At 44.5% G+C, this 25,762-nt stretch overlaps 1 protein-coding gene across 1 annotated transcript; it reads left to right on the top strand.

The window, feature by feature from the left end:
* Positions 1 to 8,333: 8,333 nt before the first annotated feature.
* On the top strand, positions 8,334 to 25,762 carry LOC129706191 (hyaluronidase-5-like). The gene is made up of 4 exons (XM_055650250.1): positions 8,334 to 8,804; positions 15,351 to 16,314; positions 21,569 to 21,658; positions 25,019 to 25,762. Exons 2-4 carry the CDS (start codon positions 15,358 to 15,360, stop codon positions 25,517 to 25,519), a joined length of 1,548 nt encoding a protein of 515 aa, XP_055506225.1. The 5' UTR covers positions 8,334 to 8,804; positions 15,351 to 15,357; the 3' UTR covers positions 25,520 to 25,762.

Genomic DNA, 25,762 nt, shown 5'->3' with positions numbered 1-25,762 from the left:
TTTCCTCCAGGTGCTCTGGTTTCCCACCACTTCTCAAAGACTTGCGGGCTTGTAGGTTAATTGGCCCTCTGTAAATTGCCCCTAATGTGTAGGGTGGGTGCGAAAGTGGGATAGAAACATAGAAACATAGAAATTAGGAGCAGGAGTAGGCCATTCGGCCCTTCGTGCCTGCCCCGCCATTCAATATGATCATGTCTGATCATCCAACTCAGTATCCTGTACCTGCCTTCTCCCCATACCCCCTGATCTCTTTAGCCACAAGGGCCACATCTAACTCCCTCTTAAATATAGCCAATGAACTGGCCTCAACTACCTTCTGTGGCAGAGAATTCCAGAGATTCACCACTCTCTGTGTGAAAAATGTTTTTCTCATCTCGGTCATAAAAGATTTCCCCCTTATCCTCAAACTGTGACCCCTTGTCCTGGACTTCCCCAACATCGGGAACAATCTTCCTGCATCTAGCCTGTCCAACCCCTTAAGAATTTTGTAAGTTTCTATAACATCCCTCCCCAATCTCCTAAATTCTAGTGAGTACAAGCCGAGTCTATCCAGTCTTTCTTCATATGAAAGTCCTGACATCCCAGGAATTAGTCTGGTGAACCTTCTCTGTACTCCCTCTACGGCAAGAATGTCTTTTCTCAGATTAGGAGAGCAAAACTGTACGCAATACTCCAGGTGTGGTCTCACCCAGACCCTGTACAACTGCAATAGAACCTCCCTGCTCCTATACTCAAATCCTTTTGCTATGAATGACTTGGAACTAGTGTTACACTGAAGTTGGTACACTGACAATGACAATTAAAATTGAATCTGAATCTGAATCTGAACGGGTGATCGATGGTGGGCATGGACTCGGTTGGCCGAAGGGCCTGTTTCCATGCTGCATCTCTAAACTTGCTGTGACCACGCCTTGTAAATTCTTCGTCTGCTGCAAAGTGCTTTGTGATATCCTGAAGTCATGAAATGGTGCCGCTAATATAGCTTTCTTTATGTTTCTGCACTTGGCTGAATAAACATTCCAAGAAATACAAACACCAGTGGTGTACCTAGGCGGAGTGTGTTTCAATGGCAGGTAATTCAATTAAATGATTTGTTTTTGTTTAATATTAGTGGATGTTCTGTTCCTTTCCACCCAATCTATTGAGTATGGCATGTCCCTTGTAACACCTAAAATTAGAATTCCAAGCTTCCAACACTGTGCAATTTCCCTGCTCAATAATTTCAACAATAGTTGCAGACACTTTCAGACCTCAGCAAGCATTTGACTTTAAATCTTCAGGCGTGAAGTCTCGTCAGCCTTTCTACGCCCGCCTTCCCCGTTTTTACCTCGGCCCAATTATCACTTTCAACGGAGAAACTCAAAGCAGTATCAGACTAATGTTGTGCGAGAAGGAACTGCAGATGCTGGTTTAAACCGAAGATAGGCACAAAAAGCTGGAGTAACTCAGCGGGACAGGCAGCATCTCTGGAGAGAAGGAATGGGTGACGTTTCGGTTCCCGAAACGTCACCCATTCCTTCTCTCCAGAGATGCTGCCTGTCCCGCTGAGTTACTCCAGCTTTTTGTGCCTATCTTCAGACTAGTGTTGGACTGGAGTGTCGGTTCATACGTTTGCGATTCAAGGGCCTGTCCCACGAGCATGCGACTCCATGCGGCAAGCGCGACCTAACGTGGTCGCCTGAGCCGTTCGGCCTCGCGGGGCCAGTCCCACTTCGATCGCTGGAGCCGTATGGAGTTGGGCGGAGCTGGTCCCGACATCGAGCGGGGCTCCGAAAAACTGACCGTGATCAAAAATTCCGCGCGGCAACGGCCTGCCGGCGCACAGCCGCCTCGACGGGCGTGCGCAGCACCTCGACGTCGTACATCACGCACGAACTTCCCGCGGCCTTCGCTCGAACTTCACGTCACTCACTCGACCTCCGCGCGGCCCCCGCTTCCTGTTTGGTCACGCTTGCTGATCATTGGCCTTATAAACCCAGGAGTCTAGCCGGGGGGTTGGGGGAAGAGAAGAGAGGAGATGGGAGGAGAAGGGAGGAGACATGAAGAAGCAAGGGAGGAGAAGGGAAGAGAACAAAGGGAGGAGAAGGATGGAGTCTGCTGAGATGATTCTAGGGGCTCTTGTTTGGTGTTGGAAATAAAGCCCAATGGATGAGTTAATCTTATTGTGTGTGTGCCAGTGTGTTCATTGCTGACGCCACAGAAGCCACAACATCCCCTGCGCAGAGCCTCTTTATTTCTGTACGGGTACCCAAGGTGAACATCTCCAATGTAAAGAAGACTGTCGAAGTATGTGGGGACCTATCAAAAGCAAATGCCGAATATTATTGGCAAGTCAGAAAGTGATTGTATTCAATTTATACTCCATGAAAATTAAAAGTTTAAAGATAGAACATGGAAACAGGCCCTTCGGCCCACTGAGTCCATGCTGACCTGTTCAAACTTGTTCTATGTTATCCCGCTTTTGCATCCACTCTCTCTTCGGCCACAGAGAGGAGGCAGTTGACAAGGACCTGGTGATGAACCTATAGCAAAGGGACGACTTTGTAGTTCAGGATTTGTATAGACGATGGTCACAATGATTTCGGACGGAACTGGCAGATGCTGGTCTACACTGAAGATAAGACACAAAATGCTGGAGTAACTCAACCGGACAGGCGGCTTCACTGGAGCGAAGGAATAGGTGACAATTTGTATCGAGACCCTTCTCAGATCGTTGCAATTCCAAGAACAGAACTAGGCCATTCGGCCCATCAACTTTACTCTGCCATTTAAGAATAAGGGGTAAGTTAAGAATAAGGGGCCAGTTAAGAATAAGGGGTAAGCCATTTAGAACGGAGACGAGGAAACACTTTTTCTCACAGAGAGTGGTGAATCTGTGGAATTCTCTGCCTCAGAGGGCGGTGGAGGCAGGTTCTCTAGATGCTTTCAAGAGAGAGCTAGATAGGGTCCTTATAAAATTGCGGAGTCAGGGGATATGGGGAGAAGGCAGGAACGGGGTACTGATTGTGGATGAGCAGGCATGATCACATTGAATGGCGGTGCTGGCTCGAAGGGCCGAATGGCCTACTCCTGCACCTATTGTCTATTGTCCAATGTCTATTCAATCATGGCTGATCTATCTTTCCCTCTCAACCGACTGGTTTGTTTAGCCCATCCCACATGATGAGGTTGTAAACTAGTTCATGTAGTTCCTCTCCATCAGCTTCAACAAGGATATCATCCTCTCCTCATGCCTTGATGTTCCTCAGTTGACATATGGGCTTATTGACTTCTTGTGGCTGGATGGGATAATGGAATCAAGGGAATTCACTTCAAGGATTGAGTTGATGTTCAGGAGTTCTTGAAAGTGTATTTTTCAACAAGTTCTGACTGACCCTTTATCTTTGATAAGCTCTCCTCCATACTTGTCTGCCAGTGTTATGGGTCATTTAATGTTTGGGGCGTAGTTAATGTGAATTATTGGAGTTTTGATGGAGTTATACAGTGTGGAAAGAGACACTTTGGCCTAACTAATCCATGTTGACCAACATGCCCTATGTATAGTAGCCCCACCTGCCTGCACTTGCCCCATATCCCATCCATGTAGCTGTTTAAATGCTTCTTAAATGTTGCGACAATCCCTGCCTCAACTACCTCTTCTGGCAGCTCAGTCTATATACCTACCACCCTTTACCTACTAAAAATGTTGCCCCTCAGGTTCCTAGTAATCCCCCCTCATCTTTAACCTATATCCTCTGGTTCCCAACTCCCCTCTTCTGGGTAAAAGATTCTGTGCATTTACCTGATCTATTCCTCTCATGATTTTGTCCACCTCTATAAGGTCACCCCTCATCCTCCTGTGCTCCAAGGAACAAAGTCCTAGCCTGTCCAACCTCTCCCTGCAGCTCAGTCCCTTGGGACCTTGCAACACCCTCGTAAATCTTCCCTGCACCCTTTCCAGCTTGACATCTTTCATAAAGCATGACCAAAACTGAGTACAATGCTCCAAATGTGGCCTCACTAATGTCATGTACAACTGGAACATGACCTCCCATCTTCTATACATTTATGTGCAAGAAGGAACTGGTGATGCTGGTTTACACTGAAGATATACTCAAAATGGCAGCATCTCTGGAGAATAGGAAGAGGTGACGTTTCGGGTCGAGACCCTTCTTCAGACCTTTCTTGGCTTTTCCACTCAGTGTACCATACTTTATTCATGTGTTTTAGGTTAGATGCCAGCCTTAATGAGCTTATTAAGCTGCATCTATTCCTTTGAGGTGTAAGAAGGTTCCAATCCATGAACAACTTGCTTTTGTGCTTAATTGGCTCCAGGATCTCATAATAATCGCATCAAACTAGTTCTGCTGGTTTTGGGTGGAGGAGTCAAAGGCTCTCTCCATAGCTGCTGATGAAGCTGGACCTCTGGACAATCTGGACACCCTGTGACTTGCTAATATGAAATCGCCAGACAGGTTGTGAGGCACTGTCTGAGAAACCCCTATACTGATCGGAGAACCCAGTGGGTCAGGCAGCATAGAATGAAATAGTATGGAAACAGCCCCTTCGGCCCAACTTGCCCACACCGGCCAACATGTCCCAGCTACACTAGTCCCACCTCTGGTCCATATCTATCCAAACCCGTCCTATCCATGTACCTGTCTAACTGTTTCTTAAATGTTGGGATAGTCCCAGCCTCAACTACCTCGTCTGACAGTTTGTTACATTCATCCACCACCTGAAAAAGTTACCCACATTATACGGCAGATGCAGTATAATGTGGATAAATGTGAGGTTATCCATTTTGGTGGCAAAAACAGGAAAGCAGACTATTATCTAAATGGTGGCCGACTAGGAAAAGGGAAGATGCAGCAAGACCTGGGTGTCATGGTACACCAGTCATTGAAAGTAGGCATGCAGGTGCAGCAGGCAGTGAAGAAAGCGAATGGTATGTTAGCTTTCATAGCAAAAGGATTTGAGTATAGGAGCAGGGAGGTTCTACTGCAGTTGTACAGGGTCTTGGTGAGACCACACCTGGAGTATTGCGTACAGTTTTGGGCTCCAAATCTGAGGAAGCACATTATTGCCATAGACGGAGTGCAGATAAGGTTCACCAGACTGATTCCTGGGATGTCAGGACTGTCTTATGAAGAAAGACTGGATAGACTTGGTTTATACTCTCTAGAATTTAGGAGATTGAGAGGGGATCTTATAGAAACGTACAAAATTCTTAAGGGGTTGGACAGGCTAGATGCAGGAAGATTGCTCCCGATGTTGGGCAAGTCCGGGACAAGGGGTCACAGCTTAAGGATAAGGGGAAAATCCTTTAAAACCGAGATGAGAAGAACTTTTTTTCACACAGAGAGTGATGAATCTCTGGAACTCTCTGCCGCAGAGGGTAGTCGAGGCCAGTTCATTGGCTATATTTAAGAGGGAGTTAGATGTGGCCCTTGTGGCTAAGGGGATCAGAGGGTATGGAGAGAAGGCAGGTACGGGATAATGAGTTGGATGATCAGCCATGATCATATTGAATGGCGGTGCAGGCTCGAAGGGCCGAATGGCCTACTCCTGCACCTAATTTCTATGTTTCTATGTTTCTATGTTTACCCCTCAGTTTCCTATTAAATCTTTTCCCCTTCACAAATTTTTGTCCTCTGGACCTCAATCCACCCACTCTGGGCAAGAGACTGTGTGCAGCTACTCAATCTATTCTTCTCATGATGTTATACAGCCCTACAAGATCACCTCTCATCCTCTTGCGCTCCAAGGAATGGAGTTTCTTGATGCTTCAGATTTGGAGCCTTAAGACAGCATCCCTGGAGAACATGGATAGGTGACATTATGGGTCCCAGCCTGAAATCAACTATCCATGTTCTCCAGAGATGCTGCATGACTTGCTGAGCTACTCCAGCACTTTGTATTTTTTCTTGGTAAACCAGCATCTGCAGTTCCTTGTATCTACATCTTAAACTGTGTTATTTTAAAATGTCACCTAAATTAATTGCATATGAAAAGACAGTGTCCTTGGACAATGATCCTGCATATTCAGGGCACGAGCAGTAACTAATTAACCTCTAGAGCTGCCATCAATGGAACATTAGAATGTAGGAAGCAACTGGAACAACCAGAGAAAACCTTGGATACAGGGAGCAAAGTCTGAAGAGGGGTCCCAATCCGTAACGTTGCCTCTCCCAGTTCTCCGTGGATCCTGCCTGACCCACTGAGTTACTCCAGCACTTTGTGGCCTTAGCAAGGAGCAATGGTTCAGATGAGCTTTACACTGTTGCAAGAGCACAACAAGCGACTTGCAGATATGATATTGATATTGGAAGAGATGAACATGAATGAAGGGTAAAATTTGTGGCATCCTCTTCAGAACATTACGTTCTCATCTCCACACCCTAACCCATCATTAAAGTTAATCGCAAATCAATAGATTAATAGAAATTCAGCTGAAGAATTAAGAAACCATCCTACCAACAACTAGAGAGCTGTCTACTATCTACCTCATTGGAGACCCTCAGACCATCTTTTATCGGACTTTACTGGATTTATCTTGTGCTAAATATTATTCATGTTATTCCCTTTATCATGTATCTGTACCCTGTGGATTGCTCGATCGTAATCATGTGTTGTATTTCCTCTGACTGGCTTGCACGCAACAAAAGCTTTTCATTGTACCCCAGTACGCGTAACACTATAAACTAAACTAAACTAAACTAAACTAAACTCAACAATCTGACTCTGGACTGTCCAGGGGCAATGCACACTGCAAATATTCCTCCTACCATAGTACCCAGCTCTGTTTAAAAATTAAAAGCGCTAAAAGCATTTATTTTTCAAATTATTAAATCGTAACCTTACTGCCAAATTTGCAGATTGCTTTCTGGTGTTCAATGTGTAAAATAACCACAGGTCTGACGTATCTGCTTTGATCCTGTGGAAACTGAAACAACAACAAAATATTAATTAAAAGAAGTACAAAGTGCTGGAGTAACTCAGCGGGTCGGACAGCGTCTCTGGAGGACATGGATATGTGACATTCAGGTTTATAGACAATAGACAATAGGCACAGGAGTAGGTCAATTAGGCCTTTCGAGCCAGCATCACTATTCAAAATGATCATGGCTGCTCATCCACAATCAGTACCCCGTTCCTGCTTTCTCCCCATATCCCCTGACTCTGCTATCTTTAAGAGCTCCATCTAACTCTCTCTTGAAAGCATCCAGAGAATTGGCTTCCACTGCCTTCTGAGGCAGAGAATTCCACAGATTCAGAACCCTCTGTGTGAAAAAGTTTTTCCTCATCTCCGTTCTAAATGGCTTACCCCTTATTCTTAAACTGTGGCCCCTGGTTCTGGACTCCCCCAACATCGGGAACATGTTTCCTGCCTCTAGAGTGCCCAAACCCTTAATAATCTTATATGTTTCAATAAGATCCCCTCTCATCATTCTAAATTCCAGAGTATACAAGCCCAGCCGCTCTATTCTCTCAGCATATGACAGTGCTGTCTTCCCGAGAATTAAACTGGTAAACCTACGCTGCGCTCCCTCCCTGTGTTGCCTTCTTAGATATCTTCTGTTGCTCTTTAAAAGTTTCCCAAACCTCTGGCTTCCCGCTCATCTTTGCTATGTTATATTTCTTCTGTTTTATTTTTATACTCTTCCTGACTTCCAACTTCCCTTGTCAGCCACGGTCGCCCCTTACTCCCCTTGGAATCTTTCTACCTGTTTGGACCCTTCTTCAGACTGATTGTGGTTGGGGGGGTGAAAGAAAGCTGGAAGAGGGGTGGGCACAGGACAAAGCCCGGCAAGTAAAAGGTGTATACAATAATATGATAAAATTATAATATAATACAATATATAATATTGTATATGTATACGTATCATATAATATTTATATATATAATAAATAATAATATATAATTGTAGTATAGTATAATATTCAGTTATATGATATAATTTGTTATAATATATTAATTTTAATACTATATTATGTATACACTATACTCTCTTTAATACATTATAATATAAATAATTCATTTTAAAAATAGATATTATTTTATGTTTTTATTGGCCGATAACATTTTGTTCTTTGTATTTTAATTAATTTCAGCAATATAAATCCCTCTATTGTAAATTAGATTTGATTACATTAATATGCTGTATTATTCCTCTTATCTGAAGAGTGGATCTAAAATCACCACGTCCATAACCTTGCCTTTGGCCTGTTTGAACAGACCAGGTCTGTTACAGGTAGACAAAGGTTCCTTTCCCAAATGGAGGAGAAACAGTCAGGGCTTTGTTAACCACCTTTGAGGGCTCCCTTTTCCCAACTCCCGTACCCTATTGTGTATAAGACGCAGCAAGGGATGTGAAACGCTGCCGATTCGTCTCCGAACAGCGGGGAAGGAAACAAAGATTGGGCATTTGAAAGATTGAATGAGAAATATTCGATTTAATGTCTCCCAACCTGGATAGGCGCTACACCTGTGGGACACAGTGCCATTAAGGGGCCACACAATTTGATGCTTAATCAAACAAAAGCATCCTCGAGATAGTTCCGGTTTAGTGAAGCTGTGTGTGTGTAAAAAAAAAACAGCGCCCAATTAAACACACACACACACACACACACCTCTCTGGAACGTTACAACAGTGGTTCTCCCACAAAGACAACTGGTTAAATTCAGGTGATCATGTTAGACCTCACACGCTGAGCGGAGTGACACCAAAGGGCAGGACCGCCAAAGGAGGAAGGAAAGAAAGAAAGATAGAAGGGGACGATTCAAGCATCGTGGAGCCCAAGAAAGAACCCGCGGAGTGAAGGCAAGTGCCGACTTTGCAATCCCATTGAGAGGCGCGGCGCTCCCCCGAAAAGTCAGACAAAAGTTTGTAAAAGTTTCCAAACAAAAGTGAGATTTTTCCCTCTCGTGAGTGAAATCCAACTGAAATGTGGTTTGACTTCTTGTAGGCGAGATTTCACAACGAAATCTTTCGGAAATGGGCGATTGGCTCCAAAACCCGTCTCTTTTGTTGTGGGGACAATCCCATCCTGTTATGTCCTTAAATGTGTACATTTTATTTAATCTCCGGGTTGGGTGGTTTTGTCCTTGTAGCTCATGAGATGACTGCGCTGCTTTTGCTAAGGCAACAAACAGGGCGCCGTTGAAGCAACAAGTGTTGTTCCGATGCATGTGGCTGGAGAGGCATGTTCATATCCGTAAGTTGTAGGAACAGACCATTCGGCCCATCAAGTCTACTCCGCCTTTCAATCATGGCTGATCTATTTTTCTATCAACCTAATTCTCCTGCCTTCACCCCATAACCCTGACCCCTGTATTAATCAAGAATCTATCTATCTGCACCTTAAAAATATCAATTGACTTGGTTTCCACAGCCGTTAGTTAGTTTAATGTATTGTCACGTCTACCGAGATGCAGTGAAAAGCTTTTGTTCTGTTAGAAACATAAAAAAATAGGTGTGGGATTGGCCATTCGTCCCTTCGAGCCAAGCACTGCTGTTCAATATGATCATGGCTCATGCTATCCAGTCAGTGGAAAGCCATTCACAGTGAACAGGTACGGGATAAAGGGAATCATGTTTAGTGCAAGGTGAAGTCAGATTAAAGATAGTTTGTGTAACCTTCGATTCTCCAGCATCTGCAGTTCCCTCTTAAACTCAGATTAAAGATAGTTTGAAGGTCTCCAATAAGGTATTTGGGAGATAGACTCAAAGTGCTGGAGTAATTCAACGGGTCAGGCAGCATCTCTGGTGAAAGGAGCAGGTGATGTTTTGGGTTGAGACCCTTCTTCGGACTGAGTGTCATGGGAGAGGGAAATTGAAGGTATGGAAAGGTACAAAGAACAAAAGAATGAAAGGTATGAAAAGAACAACTCGAGGTCAGGAAGGATGATCATGTAAAGGTTGAGCCTACAATGGTCCATTGTTGGCTGTGCAAAAGGTGATAAGGAGTGTTGCGAACAGTGAAACTAAGCAGGTCGACAATGAAACTAATAGGATGACTAGGGTGGGGGAGGAACAGAGATAGAGGGAACGCAAATGGTACTTAAAATTAGAGAAATCGATATTCATACCACTAGATTTTAAGTTGCCCAAACAAAATATGAGGTGCTGTTCCTCCAGTTTGCGTTTGGCCTGACCTCAGGTGGGAGGTCAGGATTGTTCTCGAGTGGTAATAGGATGGTTCAGTTGCCTGATAACAGCCGGGAAGAAAGTGTCCCTGAATCTGGAGGTGTGCGTTTTCACACTTTAATACCTCTTGCCTGATGGGAGAGGGGGTGAGACTGGTCCTTGATTAAGCTGGTGCCCTTGCCATGGCAGTGTGAAGTGTAGATGGAGTCAATGGAAAGGACGTTGGTTTGGGTGATGGCTTGGGTTGGTTGTTGGGCCAAAGGGCCTGTTTGTGTGTTGCTTAGTAATGTCTATTGTAATGTGGGCAGAATTTTCCAAACACAGTTTTGATCGCTCGCCTCACTGTAACTGGACTTAATTTTACTGATAGAAAATTAAACATTAAAACTGTACAACACTGGAACAGGCCCTTCAGCCCACAATATCTGTGCCAAACATGATGCCAAGTTAAACTAATCACAGCTGCCTGCAGGTGCTCCATACCCCTTGTATTATATGTATCTCTTTGCCAAGACTATCTCTTATCTGCCTACACATAATCCATATTACCTCCATATCTATATGTCCATCCAAAATTATCTTAAATGCCACTAACTTATCTACCTGAACCACCTCCCTCAACAGTGCACTCACCAGCCCCTGTGTAAAAAAAAATGGTCCCACTTTAAAGCTTTCTCCTCTCATCCTAAAACTATGCCCTCTAATATTTAACCTTTTTCACCCTAAAAATATCCACCCTAACTATGCCTCTCATAATTTTACATTCCTCTGTCAGGTTTCCTCACAAACTCCAGCGTTCCACAGAAAGCAATGAAAGTCCGATAATAGTAATGTTGAAAATTACACAGTAGTCCAGGTAGCTGTGGGAGTCAGTCGGTTTCAGTAGACGTTGGTCTACTATCCAACCTGTTCTTTTATCATTGCTTTGGTCCTTGGGATGGGTGACACTCTCCATGTCGCTACTAATCACGACCATGCTTTCCCTTATGTCAGCAAACTATGGCAATCCCATTTTGACATTCTTGTGGCCGGATGAGCTCCTAGCGAGCCAACAGCCATCAACACCAGTAGAAGTTGCGATCACTGCCGTACACGGCATTGTAAGGCACCGTGCCCGTTGATGTTTTCAACAATGATGATGACATTTTTTTTTTTTTTTTTTTAATTAATAGTTTTTTATTGGAGTGAAAAAAAATCACAGTACATCAGATGTATGGCATTACATTTTCCTCCATTTTGTTTTTTATAAATAATAATAATAATATAAACAAAATAACCCTAACCCACCCTCCCTAAACACCCCTTGGCAGCTTATTGTTTCACAATCCAAATATATCACAAAATCAAATGCACTTTTTAACAATAATAAAGTAACAAAACAGAATAAAGGCGGATCCCCACTTACTGTCAAGTGCCCTCAGTCAATAGGTAGTTCCTTTAGACCCTCAAAGTATGATAAAAAGGGTTCCCATTTCAAATAAAACTTTTTTACAGACCCCCTCAATGTGAATTTAATCTTTTCTAACCTTAAAAAAAATATGACGTCTTCCAGCCAAGCAGCGGAAGATGGAGGAGTGGTAGATTTCCAGACCAGCAAGATTCTCCTACGGGCCAAAAGTGATGTAAATGTAATGATATCAGACTGGGTTGTATTTAAACCCAAGGATTTATCTGTTACACCAAATACAGCTACAGGCGGGCAAGGTCTCACTGTCATCCCAAGGACTTCACTGATGGTTTTAAAAACCACTGCCCAATAGTTAACAAGTTTGGGGCAAGACCAGAATGCATGAGCTAGATATGCTGGAGAGAACGAGCACCTGTCACAGCCAGCGTCCGTCCCTGGATATATTTTAGCAACCCTGGCTGATGGCCGCTGATGACATTCTTATTGAATTATAGAATGCTACAATGCTTAAAATGACTGTTCAGCTCATCATATTGGGAGTACACAAAAATGCTGGAGAAACTCAGCGGGTGCAGCAGCATCTATGGAGCGAAGGAAATGGGCAACGTTTCGGGCCGAAACCCTTCTTCAGACTGATGGGGGGTGGCGGGGAGAAGAAAGGAAAAAGGAGGAGGAGGAGGAGTCCGAGGGCTGGGGGATGGGAGGAAACAGCCCGAGGGCTGAGGAAGGGGAGGAGACAGCAAGGGTTAACAAAATTGGGAGAATTCAATGTTCATGCCCGCAGGATGCAGACTCCCCAAGCGGAATATGAGGTGCTGTTCCTCCAATTTCCGGTGTTGCTCACTCTGGCCATGGAGGAGACCCAGGGCAGAGAGGTCGGACGGGGAGTGGGAGGGGGAGTAGAAGTGCTGAGCCACCGGGAGGTCAGGTAGGTTCTTGCGGACCGAGCGGAGGTGTTCAGCGAAACAATCGCCCAGCCTCCGCTTAGTCTCACCGATGTAAATCAGCTGACATCTAGAGCAGCGGATGCAATAGATGAGTTTGGAGGAGATACAGGTGAGCCTCTGTTGCACCTGGAACGGCTGCTTGGGTACTTGAATGGATTTGAGGGGGGTGGTAAAGGAACAGGTGTTGCATCTCTTGCGGTTGCAACGGAAAGTGCCTGGGAAGGGGGTGGTACGGAAGGGAACAATTGACAAGGGAGTTACTGAGGGAGCGGTCTTTGCGGAAGGCAGACATGGGGGGAGATGGGAAGATGTGGCGAGTGGTGGGGTCACGTTGGAGGTGGCGAAACTGACGGAGGATTACTTGTTGTATGTGACGGCTGGTGGGGTGAAAGGTGAGGACTATGTCCTTGTTGCGAGTGCGGGGATGGGGAGACAGAGCAGTGTTGCGGGGTATGGAAGAGACCCTGGTGCGAGCCTCATCTATGTTGGAGGAGGGGAACCCCCGTTCCCTGAAGAATTAGGACATTTCAGATCCCCTGGTGTGGAGCGCCTCATCCTGGGAGCAGATGCGGCGTAGACTGAGGAATTGGGAGTAGGGGATGGAGTCCTTACAGGAAGCAGGGTGGACTCATTTAGAGAACACGGCATAGTGGCGTAGTGGTAGAGTTGCTGCCTTACAGCGCCAGAGACCTGGGTTCTATCCTGACCACGGTGCTTGTCATTATCATAATCATCATAATCATCATAATAGTACTTTATAAGCCAAGTATGTTTTGCAACATACGAGGAATTTCATTTGCCACACAGTCATACCAATAAAGATCAACAAGACACCCAAATATATTTTTATCATAATCATCCACCACAGTGACTCCTCCACATTCCTCACTGTGATGGAAGGCAAAAAAAAAGTTAAATCGCTTCCCTTCTTTGTTCTCCTGTGGTCGGGGGCCTCGAGCCTTCTGTTGATGGGACGATCTTGGCTCCCGTGGCCAGCGGTTGAGCCCTCCGCATTGGGGCAATCAAGCTCCCGCATTGGGGGGGATCACAGCTCCCCGTGCCGGGCGATCGGACCCCGAGTCGGGACTGGACGAACCTCCAGTGACTTTGGAACTTCCCGACATCGGTCTCTACCCGAGACTGCGAGCTCCTCGATGTTAGAATCTGCAGGCCGCGGTTGGAGCGTTGATCCCAGGCAAGAGATTGCAGGCTCCGATGGTGGGACTCAAAGTCAGTCTCGAGGCAAGGCCGCCAGCTCCATGATGTCTGTACGGAGTTTGTCCTTTCTCATCGTAACCTGCGTGGATTTTCTCCGGGATCTCCGGTTTCCTCCCACACTCCAAAGACGTACAGGTTTGTAGGTTAATTGGCTTTGGTACAATTGTAAATTGTCCCTAGTGTGTGTAGGATAGCGTTAGTGTGCAGGGATTGCTGGTTGGCGTGGACACGGTGAGTCGAGGGGCCTGTTTCCGCGCTGTATCTCTAAAACTAAAAACTAAAACAATCCGATGAGTCCCACTCCATGGTCGAAATACCAAACTTATTGTCATGACAATAACTTCTTAATGTTAGCCTTGGCAATAGTTCTTTGCTGCAATATCTATGGGTCTTGACCAACAATGATTTCCAAGACCCCATGCAGTAGGTGCCTCTACATGGTTAAGACTTGACTGGAATTCTGCAAAACCAAAGGCTTTTATACACATGAACAAATAATTGACGTTCACACTTCACATTAAAAAAGTAGCTTGAAATGGCAAATGTTAAGTAAATTGATCAGCTGATGCAACTGGCTTAATTATCCTCCAAATAGTGTCATAAATCTAGAATAGAAATGGATAATGCCGGGAAATGCTCTGCAGCTCAGGCTGTATCTGTGGAGAGAGAAATGGTTAAGATTTTGAGTCCGTGATCTTTTGTCATAAATCTATGATTCAGATGGAACAAGGCAGGAGAATAGGGTTGAGAGGGAAAGATAGATCAGCCATTATTGAATGGCGGAGTAGTCTCGGTTCAGTTTAGTTCATTGTCACGTGGACCAAGGTACAGTGAAAAGCAACTTGATGGCCCGAATGGACTAGTTCTGCTCCGATGACATGAACTTTTCTAGAGTTGTGAGACGCAAAATGCTGGAGTAAATCAGTGGGACAGGCAGCATCTCTGAACAGAAGGAATGGGTGACGTTTTGTCTGCAAAACGGAGACGAGGAAAACGTTTTCACCCAGAGAGCTCTGAATCTGTGGTATTCTCTGCCTAAGTTTTGTCTGCAAAACGATGGAGACGAGGAAAAACTTTTTCACCCAGAGAGCTGTGAATCTGTGGTATTCTCTGCCTCAGAAGGCAGTGGAGATCGAATCTCTGGATCTCAAGAGAGAGTTAGATAGAACTCTTAAAGATAATGGAGTCAAGGGATATGGGGAGAAGGCAGGAATGGGGTACTGATTGTGGATGATCAGCCATGATCACAGTGAATAGCGGTGCTGGCCCGAAGGACCGAAAGGCCTACTCCTGCACCTGTTGTCTATGTTTCTCACACACTAATTCATAAATTGGTTTTATAACACCTTGGGTGATTTTAACAAGGGTTTGTGAAGAGTGACCCGAATTTCATCCATTTCTTCCAACCAGAGATGCTGTCCGTCCCGCTGAGTTACTCCAGCATTTTGTGTCTGTCTCCGGTTTAAACCAGCATCCCCAGTTCCTTCCTACACATTATCTAAAGTTGTGATATCCCCTGTCTAACCGATGAGTTATGCCATCATTAGATTCATATGGTTTCCACGTGTCTTCAGAGATAATAACTGAGGAAGGTAGAACGACTTGCTTCAATCATGACTTAACAATGAAAATCTTTTGTTTCCTTAGAGTAATAATGAGACTCCATAGCTGGAATGGTAGCCGCAGTAACCCTCTCTCTGTGGCAATGATCCAGTTTGCACTACTTGCTTCCAACTGTCTCAGTCAGCCGTTGCATCAAACTGTGAATCCCATGACAGGAAACTCCCCTTTTATGGCTCTGTGGAATGCACCCACTGAATTGTGTGAGAACAGATTTGGGGTCACAGTAGATTTGAGCTTGTTTGAGGTAATCGGTAGTCCTCTCGAAACCGCCACAGGTCAATCCATCACGATATTCTACCACAACAGACTTGGGTATTACCCCTATTACGATGAGGTAACTGAAGAAGCATTTAATGGCGGCCTACCTCAGCTAACGCCCTTGGAGCTTCACATAGCGAAGACGACAGTGGACTTTCAGTACTACATTCCTGCATATGGGATTCCTGGGTTCGCCGTCCTTAACTGGGAAAACTGGAGACCGCAGTGGATAAGAAATTGGGACCAGAAAGATATCTACAGGAGAAAATCTGTCGAACTGGCTATGCAGAGAAATAGTTCCATGAACATGAAAGATTGCATTGAGATTGCAAAGAGTGAGTTTGAAGAACACGCCAAAACGTTAATGCTAATAACTTTAAAGATGGGTAAGCTATTAAGACCGAATCACTTGTGGGGATATTACTTGTATCCAGAGTGTTACAATTACAACTACAAGGATTCGTTGGTTAACTACACGGGGAGATGCCCCGATATTGAGGAATCGAGAAACGATGAGCTACTCTGGCTTTGGAATGAAAGCACAGCCCTCTATCCATCCATTTACCTGCAGAGTGTGCTCCGAGATTCAGACGCTGCGGCTAAGTTTGTGCGCCACCGTGTTCAGGAAGCAATGCGGGTGTCCTTGCTCTCGACTCAGGAATACTCTCCGCCTGTGTATGTTTACACCCGCCCAGTGTTCACTGATTCTCCCACGGAATATCTGTCTGAGGTAATATAAAACAGGCTTTTGAAAAGCGGCAAATATTTGTGGTTTCTTTATCATCACATGGTACCAGGTACAGTGAAATACAATTGTTGCATACAGCTCACTCACCAAGGCTATCCTCATACGTAAGCGCAATCTCCCCCCCCCCCCCCCCCCCCCCCCCCCCCCCCCCCCCCAGTAAGTACATATGTACACAACAGCCCGCTGAGTCACAGCTGACAGGAAGGCACAGCAACGAGTGGTGAAAACCGCTCAGCACATCATCGGTGCCCCGCTCCCTGCCATGGATGCCCTCCACCGCAAACGGTGTCTGAGACGGGCCGGGAAAATCATCAAGGACCCCTCTCACCCTAACCATGGACTATTTGCCCTCCTCCCATCAGGGAGGCGGTACAGGAGCCTCGGGTCTCGCACAAGCAGGCTGAGGAACAGCTTTTTCAATAACACCATTACACTGCTGAACTCACAGTCCCGTCGCTAACTATCTTTTATACTCTCCCATTTGTATACATTTATTTGCCTATGTACCAGTTTAATTCATCCACAGTCCACACATTGTTTAACCTGTATTTTTATTTTTATTTCCACTATCTTGCACTCTGACCAGACGCTAAACTGCATTTCGTTGTACCCTGTACTCGTATTTGTGCAGTGACAATAAAATTGAATTGAATTGAATTGAATTCACGAAGGGCCATTTTGGCAGCTTATTACAGGCCCAGTCCCACAAAGACCCGTTGCAGCCGACGCTTCATAGAAAATGGGTGCAGGAGTAGGCCATTCGGCCCTTCGCGCCAGCACCTTCATTCAAAATCAATACCCTGTTCCTGCTTTCTCCCCATATCCCACGATTCTGTTAGCCCTAAGAGCTAAAATCGAACTCTCTCTTGAAAACATCCATCCACGTGAAAACAAACAAGCCTCCATCCGGTCGTTCCGCAAACAGTCGTCCCACTCCATCCCTGGCCTTCTTTAGCCCTTGTTCCCCAGGGGGCGCCTTCTGCAGCCAACCTCGAGGCCGTGGATGGTAAGACCCCCACCCCCCCCTCCTGGTTCTTCTTGCCTTAAGTCCAACATCCGCCACAGGAACCACAGGATTCCCAACTTCATGGACTTGGCAACTAAAATGCATTATGTGCCAATTGAACTGTAATTTCCTTCAACTAAATATTGGGAAAACCAAAAGCTAAGGCCAAAACCAAAGCAAATCCCCCCTACTGACCAAGTGAACAAAACCGTTCACAATCTTCACGTTCCAGGAGAGAATTAGACTATTTGGCCTATCAAGTCAACTCTGCCATTCAAACGTGGCTGATCTATTTTCTCCTCTTAGCCCCAGTCTCCTGCCTTCTCCCCACAACCACATGATTACTCACTAATCAAGAATATGTCAATCTCCGCCTTAAATATCCATTGACTTGGCCACCACAGCGTTCTGTGGCAATGAATTCCATCTTGCTCTCATGTGTGGCCTTAATTTGAGTGTTAATCTCTGCGTCCATTCCATCTAGAGGTGAATTTAGGTTGAAAGTGGCCAGTGTGGTCACTAATGTAACTAATGGGTGAAACATTAATGTTAGTAAAACAAATGTAACTGTAAGAAATTGTTACTTATGATGCTGGTTTCGTTGCTAATTGGCTATGTTTTCACATCCATAACAGTTCAATTTAAAAATGGTCCTTTTCCAAGATCACCCACACTGGTCTCTGTGAGGCCCTTTGGCCCGAAAACCTTCCAAGATATCCAGCTGCAAAACACAAAGTGCTGGGATAACTCCGCAGGTCAGGCAGCAACGTTGAAAATGGATAGGTGACGTTTCAGGTCGGGACATCCCAGCTGGTCTCATTCATTCCCAGACTTACGACTGTCAATGACGCAGTCATGACCTTCAGCTGCTGAATCCCAAAGCTCTGGAATTCTACACCATCCTAAACTCCCCATCATTCTTTGGTCTATTTAACCACTTCTTAAAACCAACTGTTTGACCAAACCTTTTATCATTGGTCTCTGTGTTTCCTTGTATGGTTTTCTGTCAAGAGCTACCCGGGGGGAGGGGGGGGGAGGGGGGCTGCCGAGAACAAAGGAGGGTCCCGGTGGGGGGGGCTGCGGCCGCCATGTGTGATGGCAGGTAGAAGATGGAACTGTTCGGTGGACCTGGTAACTTTGTCAGTGCCAGAAACGCGGTGACACTTGTTCACAAGTTATAGGAGTAGAATTAGGCCATTCAGGCCATCGAGCCTACTACACCATTCAATCATGGCTGATCTCAGCCTCCTAATCCCATTTTCCTGCCTTCTCCTCATAATCCTTGACACCCGTTCTAATCAAGAATGTGTCTATCTCTGCCTTAGAAACACACAATGACTTGGCCTCCACAGCCCTCTGTGGCAATGAGTTCCACAGATTAACTACCCTCTGACTAAATAAGTTCCTCCTCATTGAAACATATAAGATTACTAGACTAAGTGGGACCCGTTGTGTCCCAGCTTCTCACGGGAGGGCTGGTCCACCAAAGCAATATTCCACCTCTCCACCAATTCCAATACACACACACACACACACACACACACACACACACACACACACACACACAGACTTATACACACATCCTCCAACACACACACACACAGACTCACACACACTCACAGACTCGCACACAGACAAACACACAGACTCACACATACACAGACATACACACACACAGACAAACACACACACGCACACGCACAATATATATGACAGTAAACTTTCTTGATTCTACTCACACAGCTGAGTAGATTAACTGTGGGGCTTCCGCAGTCAGCAGCACTTCAGCAATCAGCGTGACTTCTGCACTTACCGGAAATTACACAATCAGCGCGACCTCTGCACTCACCGGAAATTGTGCAATCAGCGCGACCTGTCCACTAAACGGAAGTCACGTAATGAGCAGGACTTTTGGACTAAACACAGTCAGACCTAATAAAGGATTTATTCCTTCCAAACACAGTCGGACCTAATAAAGCATTGCAGTTTCAGGCCCAGGCAGGGCAGCAGGCCAAACAACTCATGGCAGTGTCATTTCATTTCCAATTATGCATTGCATTTTCAAGAACAGGCAGGGCAGCAGGCGAAACAATTCATGGCATTGTCATTTAGGGCTAACAAATCATTTATTGCAAGTATATTGTTGATTCACAGCTTAGAATGACAGTCAGCTGATTCACAGCTTAGAATGACAGTCATGGCCTCTCCCTTGCGATCTTGCAGAGTGACTGACTCACATCCAGGCATCCAGGGTTTTATAGTCCTTGCTCCCCCCACGAAGGGACGTTACCTTAATAAAAGTGATTGACAAGCAAGAGGACCAATCAGCTGATCACCAGGTTTTTTTAAAACACTCATAACTTTTTTTTTTTCATCGATGGGAAATATCCTCGGGGTTGGCTCAGAAGAGGAGGACTGTGAGTAGGCTGGCCAAAAATCACAGCGATATAGGGTAGCGTTATTTCTAAAATCAATATACAACGCAGACAGGAAGTGGTCAAGATGATACTTTTAATTATATAGATTAAGGATTTGGAAACGCTAGAGGCAGGAAAGATGTTCCCGATGTTGGTGGTGTCCAGAACCAGGGGCCACAGTTTAAGAATAAGGGGTAAGCCATTTAGAACAGAGATGAGGAAACACTTCTTCACACAGAGAGTTGTGAGTGTGGAATTCTCTGCCTCAGAGGGTGGTGGAGGCTGGTTCTCTGGATACTTTCAAGAGAGAGCTAGATAGGGCTCTTAAAGATAGTGGAGTCAGGGGATATGGAGAGAAGGCAGGAACGGGGTGCTGATTATGGATGATCAGCCATGATCACATTGAATGGCTTGAAGGGCCAAATTGCCTACTCCTGCACCTATTGCACCTCCTGCACCTATTGTCTATTGTCTATTGCCAACTCCTTTCTAAAAGAGCACCCTTTAATTCTGAGGCTATGACTGGTGTTAGACTCTCCCATCCTTTCCACATCCACTCTATATCTTTCATTATTCTGTAAGTTTCAATGAGGTCCCCCCTGTGATGTCTTCTGCAAGACTGTTGTGACTAGCACAATGAATAAATGTCCGACATCTTGTAAGAAGGATTTAATCTGCACAACCAGGAAACTTCTAGAAGGTCACCTGACCTCAGTCACGAGGTACAGGCACATTTGCCAGCTTCAGCTTTTGGCCACAAGGGGCACTGGCATTTATATTACATATACATCACATCTCCCCCTTCACTTTAATTACATCTATCACAGGCCGCATCACAAGGTTCTGTGGTGGGGGAACTGGCTCAAAGCGAGCCAAGCCACACTCACACACAACAGAAATACGACACAGAACGAGTTGGAACTACGACTTGCACGAGAAGTGGGCGATTGTCACAACCCCCAACTCGACTTGTTATGTAAAATTGTTGGGCAATTATTTTATAACTTTGCAGTATGAAGAGCACTGTGTTATTTGTGGTACTTTATCCACATTAAATTGATTAAAGGTTCATTATTAGTTTTGACCCCAACGTTGAAGGGAGGGATGTGATGTAATTAAAGTGAAGGGGGAAATGTGATGTATATGTAATAAAAAGACAATGCCCCTTGTGGCCAAAAGCTGGAGCTGGCAAATGTGCCTGTGCCTCGTGACTGAGGTCAGGTGACCTTCTCGAAGTTTCCTGGTTGTGCAGATTAAATCCTTCTTACTAGATGTCGGACATTTATTCATTGTGCTAGTCACAACGGTCTTACAGAAGATATCACACCACCTCACGTCCTAGTAGAGGCCCAGTGCTGTCAAGCACTCATCAAATGCTAACCCACTAATTCCTGGAATCATTCTTGTAAACCTCCTCTGGACCCTCTCCAGATCCAACACATCCTCCCTTGTGTACTGTCCAGGTGAAGTCTGCTGGGTTGTGTGCAAAACACCAGTTCACTCTACCTAGGTACATGTGACAATAAAGTATCATGGCATTGAATGGTTGATTTAAATATTTGGTAATATTCTTGCCAAAGCGCCCTGAGTTGTCCTGTTTTAAAATGCTTTGCAAATGGATTCATGTGTCGTGGGTTACAAAATGCAGAAAGAATAGAACAAAAAAATATTTTGATAAGAATGAATGAATGATTGAATGGATGAATGCATAAGTTTATTGGCCAAGTATGTACACATACAAGGAATTTGCCTTGGTGCATTTCATTTTGTGTGGAACTTAAAATGTAACACTTTTATCAAACTCTTCCTTCAGACTGATCTTCTCCACACTATTGGTGAAAGTGCTGCTCTGGGAGCAGCTGGGTTTGTTCTATGGGGCAGTTTAAATATGACTGAAACAAAGGTAAGTATGTTTGAAGTTTACTTATTTTTTGAGATGGACATTGTTGGCAATTACAGTCATTTGGGTTTGGGCCAGTTCCCGACTCAGTTAATGCAGTAGCTAGCACAGGTGGTACTGAGTTACACAAGCTTTAATGGTGTTATTTCTTGACACACTGCACTGGCTTCTGTTAAACCGCCATTAGGCATGTTGTATTTGGCCTAAACCTTCCTGGGCTCGCAATGTGAAATACGTTGAACAGGTTGAATTGTGTAGGACGGAACTGCAGAAACTGGTTCACACCGAAGATAGACATTAAATGATAGAGTAACAGCGGGATAGGCAGCATCTCTGGATAGAAGGGATTGGTGACGTTTTGGGTCGGGGCCCGTCTTCAGACTGAACAGGTTGAATTCTTTGTCCTGTTCTGAATCACCAGTCGGTGATAAACAATGGCAAAATGTACTGATGTGGTGATTGTGGACAAGATTTGCAGCTATTGCAAATGACCGCATGAATTATTTTCACAGTTCATAAAAGAGGAGACTATCTTTACAAAGTCAGTATGGGGCCAGTCAGTATCTTTATAATGGGGATACATCATTCACTTTAGATATCGAGGGACTAAAATCTATGGTTTAAGAACCATTGTTCATACCTGCTAGTTCTGGTGAAACCAGATGAGTGGACAGAAGACAGAAACAGTAACAGGTGCTAATTTTCCGATTCTAATAATCTTTATTTAAACATATCCTGTTTTTAGCCCATTGATATGGCAATCCAATTCATTGCCTGCACTCCAAGAAATAAACACAAAATTTACTCTCCAGGGTGGCATGGCGATGCAGTGTTACCGCCAACAGCACCAGTGACCCGGGTTCGATCCTGACTATACTGTCTTACTGAATTTGTTCTCCTGTGACCTGCGTGGGTTTTCTGAGATCTTCGGTTTCCTCCCACACTCCAAAGATGTCCAGGTTTGTAGGTTAATTGGCTTGGTATAAAATTGTCCCTAGTGTGTCCCTAGGATAGTGTTGATGTGCGAGGATCGCTGGTCCTTCTTGGTTTCTTGGTCCTCCAAAATATTCCAAATGGAATTTAAACTGGAGGTGGTGAAGGGAGGGAGGGCTTAAGCCAGAAAGGGTTATTGGGAAGAAAGAGCTACTTTAAATTTAGTTGCATCTGGTTGGGTAACTATAGTTGGGTGGAGATTATTCCATGCTTTAATTGTGCGGGGGAAGAACGAATTGCTGTACACATCTGTCTTTGTAGCTGGGATCACAAATTGGATCGAATGCCCTCGTCTGCTCCTAATTGGTTTGGGTTTGGTCAGGGCGGACTCAGTGAGCTGAAGGGCCGGTTTCTGCGTTGCATCTCTAAACTAAAGATGTTTTACAAACATACCATCATCTTAGCTTTCTGCACATTTGGATCTGACTGTATTGTGCTTTTGGTATCTTATTTATATCTGATCAGAATGTAGATACAATTATTTATTGGTGTCTATTAAATATGATCACTTATTCCCATATGTCAAGTATTTGAGGTCAGGAAATCAGTACTAAACAAAGCCTGATGCCTTTTTGGGCTGGACATTGTGCCACAGTGTGCAATTGTTCATCAGCTCCAGGTTTAGGTTTATTATCATCATGTGTACCGAGGTACAGTGAAAAGCTGTTTTGCATGCTATCCAAACGGATTAAATAATGTAAATAAATGCAATAGTCACTCAAGTACAATAGGTAGAGCAAAGGGGAAGACACAGTGTGCAGAATATAGTTCTGAGCATTGTAGCGCATCAGTTCCAAAGAAAGATAGAGGTGAATTGGACAGTACCTTAGCTTATGGAAGGACCATTCAGAAGCCTGATAAGAGGGGAAGAGGTTAGAAACATAGAAATAGAAACATAGAAAATAGGTACAGGAGTAGGCCATTCGGCCCTTCGAGCCTGCACTGCCATTCAATATGATCATGGCTGATCATCCAACTCGGGTTGTTCATGAGTCTGATGCTGAACGCTTACAAGCTTCTGTACGTTTGTCTCAACGGGAGCAGGGAGAAGTAGAAATAACTGGGGTGGGACAACTCTTTGATTATGTTGGCTGTTTTTTCGAGGCAGCATTGATGAAGACAACAGTTTGGAATTTGGTCTGTGTGATGGACTGGATGACGTCTACAACTCTATAATTTCTTACGGTCTCGGGCTGAGCTGTTCCAAATTTAAGTCATGATGCAACCTGAGAGCATGCTTTCTATGATGCATATTTGCACAGAGGTTTGTAAAAGTAATTGGAGACATGCTGACTTTCCTCAGTCTCCTTAGTAGGTGGAATAAAACGAAGCAAGTGTCCACGAATGATGCCATGTCTCTTGCAACCTGCTCTATCGTCGTGAAGACAGCGCAGGAACTGCCAGGAGGGACCTCCTGATGAAAATAGACTATTGGGCCAAATGGTAGGGTCAGGATGGGGAACAGGATCTTGAGGGTCAGCTTGGCTTCATTATATGGTCGGGGGTGTGGGGAATCACAACCTCTTGGAGGTCGGTGACAAGTCATTATTGACAGATAGGGAATAGAATAGTGAAAGAATGGTGGGCAGTTGTTGCGTGGGCTGAGGTGTGGTAGTGGGGAGCTTGACGTAGACTGAAAACAAGGCAGAGAAGACTATTTTGAGGCAGAGCTGCCTGTAGCGGGCTCCAAGTTCCAGGCTCCACAGCTTGAACCAGGCCAGATATGGATCTACCAAGCCTCACTGAATCTAGGCTTGCATTCATTATGAAGGTCTATTTCTATATGTGTGTGTGTTACACCATTCATGCCATTAGTATGAAGAGCAGAAATAATTTGATTTACGTGTTATTTAAAATATACAAATATGTAATTGGTGAAGTTATTAAATTGCATGTTTTAGCATATTTGAAAACAATCTGTATCAGCTGATTAATGGCTAACTTAAAAAAGTTAATATTTTATCCGATTAGAATTGATCATCTCACAATGGGATAACTTCGCTGAAGGATTTATGATACTTGAGTCATGGAGTTATACAGCGTGGAAACTGCCCCTTCATCCCAAATGGCCCACACTGCCCAACATGCTCCATCTGCATTAGTCCCATATCCCTCTAAATCTGTCCTATCCATGTACCTGTTTAACTGTTTCTTAAATGTTGCAATAGTCCCTGCCTCATCTACCTTCTCTGGCAGCTCGTTCCCCCACACACGACGCTTTGTGCGAAAAAGTTACCCCTCAGATTCCCATTAAATCGTTCCCCCTTCACAATAAACATAGTTCTTCTGCCTCTTTTATTGCTTGTGTTACATGTCAATGGTCCGACATTATTAAGCACGGGAGAAACCTTTTGTGGTTGTGTCTTACAGCTCGTGTGTTTGAAGGCTGGCAACTATGTGAAGGACGTCTTGAATCCTTACATTGTAAACGTGACTTCTGCAGCGAGGCTATGCAGTAGAATTCTGTGTGGCAACAAAGGCCGTTGCGTGCGAAAGGAGTGGGACTCAGCTCATTATCTGCACTTGAACCCCACGAGCTTCAGAATCAGGAGAACTCACAAAGAATACATAGTCATAGGACTAGCCTCCTTTGAAGATATAATCTTCTTTGCAGAAAACTTTGCTTGCCAGTGCTATGCAGGGCAGAACTGTGAACCTGTTAATGACATAGAGAACTATATCACTGAACTGGACACCTGTGTTAATCCTGATTATTGCATCAGCTTAGATACCTACACAGAATTGCCCAACATGTCAGAAGATATTAATCTAAGCGTAACTTCTGGAAGTTCTGCTCACTCTATCAATGCTCCCTTTGACTCTTTCATTTGCACAGCTTTCATTGCACTTTATATAATGCATCTAATGTGATTTCAAGAAACTTGTACTCGGTTTATGTTCTATATATATATATATTGATTTAATTAATGAGCATCTTTATCAAAAACAGTGAGTACTTAAGGTGTGACCTGTTGCTATGTTTCAGAGTACAAATGTGAATATTTTAGTGCTTGGTTATTACAGTAAAACCTAATCTTCCACATGATTGATTTAACACTAATTTAAATGTTTGAGTGCTTAAGTCAGAATTAAATTGTTGCATGTTTCATTTGA

The sequence above is a fragment of the Leucoraja erinacea genome, chromosome 19, assembly GCF_028641065.1.
Source record: "Leucoraja erinacea ecotype New England chromosome 19, Leri_hhj_1, whole genome shotgun sequence".
NCBI lineage: Eukaryota > Metazoa > Chordata > Chondrichthyes > Rajiformes > Rajidae > Leucoraja > Leucoraja erinaceus.
The sequence above is the reverse complement of the archived record's forward strand: the minus strand, read 5'-3'. Positions and strand labels throughout refer to the sequence as shown.

Excerpts from the sequence above, each read along its gene's own strand:
- LOC129706191 (XM_055650250.1), top strand. The coding sequence starts at position 15,358 with ATGAGACTCCATAGCTGGAATGGTAGCCGCAGTAACCCTCTCTCTGTG. Across the intron at positions 16,315-21,568 it reads CCACGGAATATCTGTCTGAG|ACTGATCTTCTCCACACTAT; the intron begins GTAATATAAAAC and ends CTCTTCCTTCAG. Across the intron at positions 21,659-25,018 it reads TAAATATGACTGAAACAAAG|CTCGTGTGTTTGAAGGCTGG; the intron begins GTAAGTATGTTT and ends TGTGTCTTACAG.